General features: G+C 38.6%; 1 protein-coding gene across 7 annotated transcripts in view; it reads left to right on the top strand.

The window, feature by feature from the left end:
• Nucleotides 1-12,384, top strand: part of USP22 (ubiquitin specific peptidase 22) — a 192,589-nt gene that overhangs the window by 175,901 nt on the left and 4,304 nt on the right. For 6 of the 7 annotated variants that reach the window (XM_037911665.2, XM_043523781.1, XM_037911664.2 and 3 more), the window contains 5 exons: nucleotides 2,168-2,273; nucleotides 5,032-5,190; nucleotides 7,637-7,763; nucleotides 9,667-9,758; nucleotides 11,286-11,348. In XM_037911665.2, coding sequence (XP_037767593.1) covers nucleotides 2,168-2,273; nucleotides 5,032-5,190; nucleotides 7,637-7,763; nucleotides 9,667-9,758; nucleotides 11,286-11,348 — 547 coding nt within the window. Of the gene's footprint in view, nucleotides 1-2,167; nucleotides 2,274-5,031; nucleotides 5,191-7,636; nucleotides 7,764-9,666; nucleotides 9,759-10,589; nucleotides 10,667-11,285; nucleotides 11,349-12,384 lie in introns of all 7 variants that reach the window. The other variant, XR_006284233.1, reaches the window with a different exon arrangement.

The following is a 12,384-nucleotide window of genomic DNA, read 5'->3' as shown; positions in this document are numbered from 1 at the left end:
AGCTCGTTTCTAGTTCAGGGCCATTTTTTTTAAAAAAGAACTTTAGGCAGGGTTAACACACATCCGTACTGTCCCAGACAGGTCAGGCTTTTTGGTTCTTAAATCGCCGTCCGGGAGGAATTTTTAAATTTTAAAAATTCCTCCTGGGAAAATACGGACGTATGATAACCCTACTGGTACAAAAAATACATATTGTGGCACATCCCTTAAACCAAAACTTTTTATAGGGAACAGGTTGTTAAGATTTTGGCAGCTCATCACTGTCTGTAAGGCAAGAAGCTGCAGAATCTCTGAGATCTTCTCCAAGCCATTTAGGATATAATTAACCTAAAAAACCCAGTGTGGCTAAGTAATTCTCACCTATTAGCCAGGATTGGCAGGAATGGTGTCCTTAGCCTCTATTTGCCAGAAGCTGGGAATGGGCAATGGGATGGATCACTTGATGATTCCCTGTTCTGTTCATTCCCTCTGGGGCACCTGGCATTGGCCGCTGTCAGAAGACAGAACACTGGGCTAGATGGACCTTTGGTCTGACCCCAGTGTGGCCGTTCTTATCTCATTTATTCCACATTAGCACAGGTTGGAACTTTTGTGAGTCAATCAATTTATATTTTCAACAATTTTCCATAATTTCGGTTTTTAAATCTGTTGCTATTAGATTATTGTAAACAGCCAAAGCCAAATTAAAGTACCTGAAATGTGGCTATAATTTTTTCTGCTTTTGTGTGCTTTTAGTTTGCTCTTTTGTCCTGATGACTGAAAATCCTCTTTTTCTTTTTCTTTTTTTTTTTTTTTGTGAGTAAAAAAGGAGCTTTGTTGAGCTTTTGAGTACTAAGCTTCCTTAGTATTTTGTTTCCGAAACTAAAATATAGTCTAAACCAATTTTTAGTGTTTGCACTTTTTTTAACTGGATAGGTACGAGGAAACCTGACAAAAACCTAATTTTAGCTGTGCTAGCAGCCTCTGTTATAATAGGATTTTGGAAAAATTTTCAAAACTTACTTTCCGGAATAGTTACCAGCTGTTGTGAACTGGTTCACCCAGGTGTATGTGGTGTTTCAACAACAAAAACCCTACTGTAGATTCAGGAGTAAGCACTTTGAAGACTTTGATTCATCCTCACAACAATCTTGTAAGTTAGAAAAGTAAATGTATTATCCTCATTTTAGTAATGGGGAAACTGAGGCACATAGGCTAAGAATTGCCCAAATCTGCAAAAAGAATATGTATGCGTATCAGTGCAGAGATTTGTATTTTAGAGTTCCTGGTAATCAGACCGGCATTGTGATTGCTAGACCAAACCTTTATGAATGCTTCATTCAGTTAATCCCATTAGGATCCCAGTCATAAAGCCGACTGCTATGCCTCCGATGCATACGTTATTGGCAGCAGTGCTTAGAAGGTGGGTATGCACTTTCACCTCCTGGAAAGCAGAGAAGCTTCAGTGTCTCCATGAATAAGCTTGAAGTAAACATGGCTTTACCTTATAGTAAATGCCCTCTGGGAGGCTAGACTGTCTTTCATTTTATTACTGATGAAAACTTCAGAACACAAGGACAGTGTTTATGATGAAAAGATATGGTATAGGCACCAGACTGAAGGTTAATGGAGCCTTAACACAACCTTAGTCTTTTGCTCTGGCAAGATGATTAAGGAAGAACTGTTAAAAATAGGCATTATCTTCATCTCTGCATAACCTATCCTCTGAATTAATGTAAGAAAATAGCACACACTTGTGTGCTATACCTGAGTGGAAATCACTGCTTCTACGGCATTCTGTTTATTCAACTGCATATGCCACTCAATGGCCCTGTTAGTGGGGTTTAAATAGTCATTTTCATTAACCACTTTGGCAGCACCTTTTAGCTTTGGAACCAACCCTCGTACGTGACAGAGCGAAGCAGATCTCTCTACAAAGCAAGAGTGGGCTATCTCAGAGTAGAATTGAGATTGGCTGGCTGTTCACATTACCTTAAAGCCTCATCTCTGCTGAAACACTCAGTTGCATTTAAACTTTTTGCCATAATATTTTGTACTCCACCAGAGGCACTTTCTTGATCCCTTGTTTTCTTAAATATCCAGTGAGTACGAGATTCCAGACTGCCCATATGAACTGATGGGGCACATGTAAGAATGTATGACAAAGATTTCATTTGCCTTCCTGCAGGTGACGATAATGGGAAGAAGGCCAACAACCCCAACCACTGTAACTGCATCATAGACCAAATCTTCACAGGCGGACTGCAGTCTGATGTTACTTGTCAAGTCTGCCAGTAAGTGTAATTTGGTTAATTCTGCACTCAGATGGGATTCAGAATAGCAGCCATGTTAGTCTGTATTCGCAAAAAGAACAGAAGTACTTGTGGCACCTTAGAGACTAACAAATTTATTAGAGCATAAGCTTTTGTGGGCTACAGCCCACTTCATCGGATGCATAGAATGGAACATATAGTAAGATAATATATACATACATACATACAGAGAAGGTGGAAGTTGCCATACAAACTGTAAGAGGCTAATTAATTAAGATGAGCTATTATCAGCAGGAGAGAAAAAACCTTTTGTAGTGATAATCAAGATGGCCCATTTAGACAGTTGACAAGAAGATGTGAGGATACTTAACATGGGGAAATAGATTCAATATGTGTAATGACCCAGCCACTCCCAGTCTCTATTCAAACCCAAGTTAATGGTATCTAGTTTGCATATTAATTCAAGCTCAGCAGTTTCTCGTTGGAGTCTGTTTTTGAAGCTTTTCTGTTGCAGAATTGCCACCCTTAAGTCTTTCACTGAGTGGCCAGAGAGGCTGAAGTGTTCTCCTTCCGGTTTTTGAATGTTATGATTCCTGATGTCAGATTTGTGTCCATTTAGTCTTTTGCGTAGAGACTGTCTGGTTTGGCCAATGTACATGGCAGAGGGGCATTGATGGCACATAATGGCTCATATCACATTGGTAGATGTGCAGGTGAACGAGCCCCCGATGGCATGGCAAATGTGATTAGGTCCTATGATGGTGCCACTTGAATAAATATGTGGATAGAGTTGGCATCGGGCTTTGTTGCAAGGATAGGTTCGTGGGTTAGTGTTTTTGTTGTGTGGTATGTGGTTGCTGGTGGGTATTTGCTTCAGGTTGGGGGGCTGTCTATAAGCGAGGACTGGCCTGTCTCCCAAGATCTGTGAGAGTGAGAAATCGTTTTTCAGGATAGGTTGTAAATCTTTGATGCGCTGGAGAGTTTTTAGTTGGGATGGGGCTGATCCACCAGTGCAGTGTCATACTGAGTCTTTTTTCTTGCACCATATAGTTTAACTACAGCATCAACTAAATGCAAGCAATTAGAAGGCAAGTGTCATAGATCAAGATATACTGAAAAATCTGCCTGGAAAAATACCACAAGTTTATGGGATTTTGCATTTTAGGTTAGAGTTTGATTAGCCTACCAAAATTTGGTTAATTTCAAAATTCATAATAAGAAAACTTTCAAGGCAAATTTTCTTTTGATAGGGAATATGCAGGTGCACCAGACTTGAAATAAGAGAACTCTTTTATATGCAGCCACATTATCATTTTTTTTCAGTTCTGAGCTTTAGGTTTTGGTGGCAAAGGTTTCTAGGGTCTGGCTTTAGGTAAATTTAAATAAGAGAAAATAAAGGTTTGCTAGAGTCAGGAGAAGAATCCTTTCTGTTCTATGTTATCAGGCAAGGTGGCTTACTTTAAGCCATTTGACATCACCCGGGGAGCTGGAACTCCACTACATATTTTTTGGTCTTATCTTGCATTCCCCAAACTATCTACACTGTCTTGCAGATGGACTGTTGTACTCTGCTCATTTAATCAGTTGTTGTACTCAGTTTTCAGGAGTGACCTACAGAGATCTCACTATAGGAATGATTGAGCATCCTAGAAAAAAGTGTGAAATGTTAGCCTTTGTCTTTTGGCCCCACAGAGTCCGTATGTGACAATGGTTGCCTGGATGTGGTATCATCACAGCTGATATCTACTAAGAATAATATATTATGTCAGAATTTTTAAGAAAATTAACAAGGAAAGATGGGAGTTAAAGAAAAAGGCTCAGTGCATAAAAATGAGGCGGCTCAATGCATAAAAATAAGTTTGTCAGATTGAAATTAGTATCCATAAATGTTGCGTGTTTCTTCTTTTGATCATTTCAAATATTTTGCACTAGTGAAGCTGAATGAAAGTGGGAAGTTGTAAACTTAGATTTTTAGTCCAAAAGAAGTGGTGTTTAGAGGAAGGAGGAGGCCAGAAGAACAGATAAAGAGCACAGGCGGAACATTCTTTCATAAACAAAAAAGAAGTTAGCATTTGAAAGCAAGAATCACGTACAGATCTGAATGGTAGAAGGAAAGGTTCAAGGGAATGGAGGTTAAAGCTTTCTGAGCTTTCCAGTCACCTCTAGCCAGTGGGTTTGTCTTCAGCTGTCTTGTAGAGAAACGCGAGCCGGAATATAATGTACTTTCTGATTCGGGTATTCTCTAAGATCTCAATTTCCAAGTGCCATGGCAGATTGTAGAGTGAACTCTGAAGTTCCAACTAGCACACCATTGCATATCAAGAGTATTTCTGTTCTCTTTTTTTGTCTGAACACAGATAATGCAACAGTCTAAATAGAAACACCTTAGCACTTTCATCCCAGGATGCAGGCCAGATTCTGCATCTCAGAGCAACCCAACCATTTGGCTCTAAATCACTGAACTCCATTAAGCTGTAGACTGTGTAGCAAATTTATATCCTGCATTCAAAACATGCAATAAATTTCCTAAAATCTGTGGTTTTTCTTTTTGTGTTTTTTAAATAAATCTCCAGTAAAGGAATTGGCTGTGTAAATATAGTATTGAGCACAGCTGTTTTGTCATACATACTTTATGTAGTCTGAGTGCCCTGTACAGATGAAGTAGAACTCGTTGCCTTTTCCAATAAATGTCCAGTTTATACCATGTAGTAAATCATACATTTTGTACTGTTACTTTTAACTCCTTGTGTTAAATGCTAAACTCCTTTCTTTTTCCTAGTGGTGTTTCCACAACGATAGACCCGTTCTGGGACATCAGTTTGGATTTGCCTGGCTCCTCTACACCATTCTGGCCACTGAGCCCAGGGAGTGACGGCAGTGTGGTGAATGGGGAAAGCCATGTATCGGGCACCACCACGCTCACAGACTGCTTGCGAAGGTACAACATAGGGCAAACAGAATGTAGACAGGGGAAATAATCTTGCTCGCTTCTGCTGTCCACAAATAAGAAATAATGGCAACTAGTAAAGCAAACTAACAACATTTTACCACAGCAGTATTCCTCAGCCATCTTGTAGTACATAACATGCACTTAAATTTGTTGTGGCTGGTTTTGTTTTTTGTTTTATTTTAATCTCTAACAAAATGTGACCAAAATCAATCTGATTATCTATTGGTTGTATTCTATGAGAAATTAGTTTGGCTCTCAATCCAGCACCCGGGGCTATGTATGCATATCACAAAAACCTCCGACACAATTGGTACGCAATGTCCTCCTTCTTGGTGCTGTCTGCAGAGAAGCCATGGTTTGAATGGGCCATGGAGAATTATCTTCCCACTCACCTTTAGAGATGGGCTTTGCAGGCCTGGCTGAGGCGCAGTGTGAGAGAGCCTGCGTTACTAATGCTTGTTATGTGAATAGAGGACTTCAGTCTCAAGAGCTGTCAGTGCAGCACTTCTTGCAGGTACTAACCTCACTCGTAATAAGTGAAAAGAAATTAAATAAGAAAATGTAAAGTTGTCCTTCAGCCAGACTGTTATGATTGGCCTTGCACGGTATTGGAATAGTTACTAATCTTGCCTTCTCTGTGCTGTAATACCATGATATGGTTGAATGAAGGTTAAGGGTGACACCTTAACTCAGAATCTCTTGACTTTGTTGGCTCAAGTTATAAAAAACTGCTGCTATTAAGGGGGGTTACTGTTTTAACATGCAGTAGAAATATATTTTTTAAACTGTCCCATTGGCCTGACAAGACAATAGTTGCAACATACTCTTTAATTTATAACTCTTATGACAGTTGTTTAAAAACAAAACAGACCTACTGACTTTGTACCATTTTGTACAGGGGGAAATGATGCATCTGGGATAGAACTACATTTGTGCTCTGGGTCAGCCTCCTGAGGCTTAAAACTGCTGGACAAGCACCTAAACAAAGCTTCACAGCACAGTTAGTTGTACATTTAATTTTCATATAGAGCATAATGCACTTGAACGTGTCAGGTCTGTCATAGTCTAAAATGTCCAATTACAGTTTAATATGTATTATTACAAGACGCTTCAATAACTTTAAACCCAACATAATGACAGGTTTCAGAGTAGCAGCCGTGTTAGTCTGTATCCGCAAAAAGAAATGGAGTCCTTGTGGCACCTTAGAGACTAACCAATTTATTTGAGCATAAGCTTTTGTGAGCTACAGCTCACTTCATCAGATGTATTCGATGAAGTGACCTATAGCTCACAAAAGCTTATGCTCAAATTGGTTAGTCTCTAAGGTGCCACAAGTCCTCCTTTTCTTTAAACCCAACATTAGTAGAGAGACTGGAAAATGCATACGGCTTGTACATTTAAATTTAGAAGAAAAACTAGAAGTCAGTCCTCGTAGTCTTTTTTTTTTTTTTTTTTTTTTTTTTTTTTTACAGAAGATTTAATATCAGGATTCCCGGAGCCTGAACATTTTTTGTTTTAATGTGTTTCTATGAGTGTCTACACAGTGGCTGAGTGTTTACTTCAAGAACTGTCCCATCCTCTAACAGTTTCCTGCACCCCATTAAGTGGTTATAAATCACTCCTTTCCACCTGATTTTAGTAACAGGCTGGAATTTCTTAAAACTTAGATTTTGAAAGCAAATCTTTAGTTGTCAATGATTTGACCTTGAACAGAACTCTACATCCATACCTTCCTCTCTCCCTCTTGAGCTCTGACCCCAGCCTGAGAGCTGGAAGAGCATCCTGGGGACTGGCATGTAACTGAGCACAGCAAGCATGTGGCTTTGCTTCAGAATTCCCATGTCCACGTTTTTGGTTTTGAAAACAAAAGGTCTGCACAAGCTATCTCAAAATGAGCTATTCTGTTGTGGTGGATGACCCAACATTCGCTCTCCTTTCTCCGCCACTGATGCACTTCAGGGCAGCTTGCCCAAGTGGAAGCAAATGTAAATGTCTGAGTTGGAAATCTGAAACAGGGCTCTCCTATATTGGTAGCTTTTTAAATTCTAATTTATCTTGCAAAAAGGAAAAAAGAAAAAGCATATTTCCTTAGCATCTGCTCTCTGGGTATAATTATCTCAGCACAGGACTTGTACTTACCTTGTATAATAGAACGATAACTAATGACTCTGCTCTGTGCCCAATTTCCTAATCTTTCTAGAACACATTATAAATATGCACTGTGCAAAATTGTGCATGGTTTTCAGTGGGTCTTGCACTTTAAGAAATATGTGGAGAAAGAGGCAGCAGGTCACCTCTGGCTTTCCTGAGAGAAGATTTAAATTTATCTCGCATGCTACTAAGTGGTTACAAGTGGAAATGAAAACTGTTTTCAAGATGCATTGAAAATAATTTGCCTGTATTATGCATCCTTCCACTTCTTAATATTTTTCAGGTTTACAAGGCCAGAACATCTAGGAAGCAGTGCCAAAATCAAATGTAGTGGTTGCCATAGCTACCAGGAATCTACCAAACAACTCACTATGAAGAAATTACCCATTGTGGCCTGTTTTCATCTCAAAGTAAGTTCACAAAGGACAGGTGGTTGAAAGAACATAGACTCTGCTCTCGGGCAATGAGTTGGTTTCTATAGATCTCTCTGCTATCTCTAATGTCACTATAATTAATTTATTGTAACATAAACTAACTTAAAGGACAGCTGACTTTTCCCGTTAGATTTTAGTTTAAGGACATTAAGATTGTATGTATGTATGCAGCCTTGCCCATCTGTCTCTGGGTGCCTATCAAAATAGAACTTGTTTCAAAAATACGAAAAAGTACTAAAAATTTCTGAACCAAACAAAAACAAATCTCTAGTGGCACTTATTCCTCCTGTACAATAGAGCTACTATCCACAAGCCACACAGAATGAGAAAGAAAATAAAAATACCGTGCGCTTCAACTGGAAGGATGCCACAGATGTACTCTGTGTTTTGAAGGGAAAGCATTCCAAAGTTACAGGGCCACAGTGGAGAAGCTTCCTGTAACATCCCAACCATTTGTCTCAAGATCATACTGTGGTGGCTTTTAGCACTTCCAACTCACCATTGATGGCAGATGCTGTGATGGAAGACTGTGTAATAGATGGTCACTCAGCCCAGTCCTGTACTGTTTATGGCTTTAACTGCAAGTAATATGACCACGCCGTACTGGAAAGCAGGCAGCCAGTGCAGAGCATGGGTGTCTTTCTTATTTGTTTTCCTTAGCAAAGTGGAAAGAGTGCCCAGAAGGTGAGACTGCTTCAGGGGCAAGGCAGTGTGGGCAACAATATAAAAGAGGTTTTAGTACAATTTAGCATTTGTGTAGCCGTGGTGATTGAAGGTTTTGAAAATAAGTGATCTTAGGAACTCATCTTTTTGTCCTCTCTGGTAAAAGTTAAGATATAACATTTCATGCATCAAAGCACGATACCAATATCTCTCAATTCCGAAAGTTGTTGTGATGATAAATTGTAAGGTATTTTAATATGGCTTAACTAATATCAAATTCATCATAGAGGACATATGTTCTGACAGTGTTAATAATGCAATTAGAAAGATGAACAGAGAATCAAAAGGATATAAGTCGGAGTTTTTGACATCCTGTTCTGTTGCTAGGGAATTGTTATGGCATTGTAAAGGGAGAATAATTAGCTAGGAGTGTAAATAGGACAGGAGTACTGAGAAATGGGGAAAGGGGCTTTCTTTAAATAGAAACTCATTCATCTCATTCTGCTATTTTTTCCTTTCTCCACTTCTTTAGAAAGGATGATGAAAGTATGACGTGTATCACAAATTCATCTCTCCCTTTAGCAGAAAGGAGACAGATTATTTTTTTAATTTTACCTTCCATTTGTTCCTTATTTTAATTTAGTATTCGTGTACACAGACAACTGGCATAACAGTGCCCGTCACTTGAGATGATTTCTTGCCTTGTTGATGTTGGTAGATTAAACACACCAGTCAGGTGGCAGAATCCTTAAAGGCATATCTGTCCCCGGTAGCATTTGTCTATCACCAGTTTTGCTGCAGATGTAAGCTCTTTGGAACAGGGACTGTCATTTGCTGTATGTTTGTATAGTGCCTATCACGCTGGATGTTACTGTTTGAGGCCACAGTATAAGCGTTTATCTTAATATAAATGGGGATAAGTTTATCTCCCTAGATATTCAGTCACCATTCTAAGCAGTATGCTTTGATTTCCCTCTACTCCCGCTCCCTCATGAATTAGGATTTCCTAGGGAAAATTTGTTAGCACTTGTATATACTGATCTAACTGATACCTGAAAGCTACCAGAAAAATACCTAATTTATTCACATCCTCTTGTGGCTGTGTGACAATCTCCCTATTTTCCTTTCATCTCACTTTGCCCAATGTGTAAGACATGTACAAGGAAAGGAAATCAGAGTCTCTTCTCTAAAAGAAACTTCCACTTTCTATCTTCAGCGGTTTGAACACTCAGCCAAACTGAGGCGAAAGATCACTACATATGTCTCCTTTCCGCTGGAGTTGGACATGACACCATTTATGGCTTCCAGGTATGTAGTGTTAAAAATCCCGCAGAGGTTAAGTTAGTCTGGATACCAATCTTGCACATGCATGTTGTGAAGATGGAATATCCTTTGAGACCAGGCTGTGACACAGTGTATATATAGCAGAGTATATACAGATATACCCATGTAAATATGTCCATGAAAGGGTTTGCACTGGTTTAACTAAATCTATTTCAAAATCGATTTGAGTAAAACCAATTCAGGGCTTGTGTTTTAAACAAGGTTCTATTTAAATCTTAGTTTTCTGTTAACACCTGTTTAACTTCAAAGGTAGATAATTAACAGAGATGTCCTTTCTTCAAAATGCTAGAGATCCCACATCCTGTCCTTTCAGTCAAGTACGTTCCTCAGCGCAATCAGGGAGGATCCAATTTAACATTCCTAATATTTTTAATGTTACAAAAACGTGCAAAAATCTCCCTTCCTCTTTTTATGTAAAGCCCTCTTCAGCCACTCCTGAGATGACAGAAAGTCAAAAAAGTTCAAGCCCAATTAAAATACTTTCAACTAGGGTTGTGTCTGCTTTTAGCAATTTAGCTAGTAAGCTTCTCCAGATGTAGTAAGACTAATTTTTTTATTCAAATCTCAGTCACAAAAACAAAACCCTTGTGTAAAAATCCTTCCATAAAAGTTCAGTTAGTGACCTGAGACAATAAATTCTTGTCAATTATTATACTTAAGTATCATTTCTAATTAAATTATTACTAAATAAATCACATCTTAAGCAATACCGAAAGCACAAAAATAACACATCTCTTAAATTCAGGATCCATATTGATACAGTTTTAATAACAATTTCAAAATTATTTACTACAGACAAACGTAGTTATTTCTGCCAAGAAAGAGGGACAGTTCCAAGCCTCCACTAAATTGCCTGTGTGATATCAGAGAAGGTTAGTTTATATCAATACATTCCAGAGTATTTGAGGCTTTCCTGCTATTCTCTGGTGAGTCCTCTTTGGATAAAATAGCTGGGTGCTGATGAAAGGTTTCAGGTATGAAGGAATATAGCCACTATGACATCAGGATAATTATTTTTCTGCAGCAGGGGGTTCCGTAATCAGAATTTGATCGACCTGTGAAACCAGGAAGGTAATCCTATTGTTGTAATCAAAAACACAGAGTAAACTCACAAGTCAAAAGAAGGGCGATTGATCTGTAGGAGTTTAAGAGGTTAATGTAATTATATTTTATTCAGGGTTAAGAGCCAAATTAATCTCTCCTTAATCTGTTTTTAAGATTTGGGGATGGGAAGTTGTGACTTAAGCATGTGCGTGTTTGCAGGATTGGGGCCTTAGTCAGGAGGAGAAATCAACTTCCTAGACAGCATCGCAGTGAGCACAAATATAGTATCTGTAACACCTTAGTCGGCAATCCTCTTCTGCCACTAAGCACCATTGCACTTGCCCCTGGAGGTAGCATGCAGGTTCTCTGTGCCGTGTGTGACCCACTGCCTCCCTTTGGGAAACCACTGCTTTTAAGTGACTGGATTCTTGTGTATTTTTATTGCAGCAAAGAGAGCAGAATGAATGGGCAGTACCAGCAGCCAACGGATAGTCTAAACAATGATAATAAGTAAGTGGTGCCTTCCAGTACTCTCCTATTGTGAAAGGTAGCTGACTTTTGCAAGGTGAAGTAGAATCTGCTCTATGTCCTACAGTGTTAAAGCATTGCTATGTTTTACAGAACAGCAAGTCTGCTCTTTGCAAAATAAAGATCATATTGCGTGTTTACTTAGCCATTCATAGCTTTTAGCAACTAAGCTATTGCCTTGCTAATGTTATCACCAACAATAGTATAGGGAAGGAATTTAAAAGTCGTTGTTACAGGACAAAAGGGAAGGCTTTTTCTTTAAACACTCCTGCATTTATTGCAACTGAGTGTTGGAACTCTCATTACTGAGGAAGTTCCAGAGGACTGGAAATAAGCAAATGTTGTGCTAATATTAAAAAGGATAAACGGGACAACCCGAGTAGTTATAGTCCTGTCAACCTAACATCAATCCCAGGCAAAAAAATGGAATGGCTGATACAGGACTAGGTTAATAAAGAATTTAAGGAAAGTAATGTAATTAATGCCAATTAACATAGGTTTATAGACAATAGATATTATCAGCCTTACTTGTTGATTTTTATTGATGATGAGATTAAAAGTTTGGTTGGTAAAAAATAATATTGATGATCTAATATACTTAGACTTCTTTAAGTCATTTGACTTGGTACCACATGCATTTTGATTAAGAAACTAGAACAATACATAGTCAACATGGCACACATTAAATGGATCAAAAACTGGCTAACTGTTGATTGTAAATGGGGAATCATTGAGCTGATATGTTTCTAGTGGGGTCTTGCGGGGATTAATTCCTGGCAGTGCATTATTTAGCGTTTTTATCAGTGACCTGGAAGGAATCATAAAGTCCTCACTGATAAAGTTTGCAGATGACACAAAGATGGGGAAAGTGGTAAATAATAAAGAGGACAGGTCACTAATACAGTGACATGGATGGTTTGGTAAGTTGGGTGCAAACCAACAGTATGTTTTTAATATGGCTAAATATAAACATATATATTTAGGAATAAAGAACGTAAGCCATACTTACACAATGGAG

This window comes from Chelonia mydas, chromosome 10 (assembly GCF_015237465.2).
Source record: "Chelonia mydas isolate rCheMyd1 chromosome 10, rCheMyd1.pri.v2, whole genome shotgun sequence".
Classification (NCBI taxonomy): domain Eukaryota; kingdom Metazoa; phylum Chordata; order Testudines; family Cheloniidae; genus Chelonia; species Chelonia mydas.
Note: the sequence above shows the minus strand (reverse complement) of the source record. Positions and strands in the feature narration are given on the sequence as shown.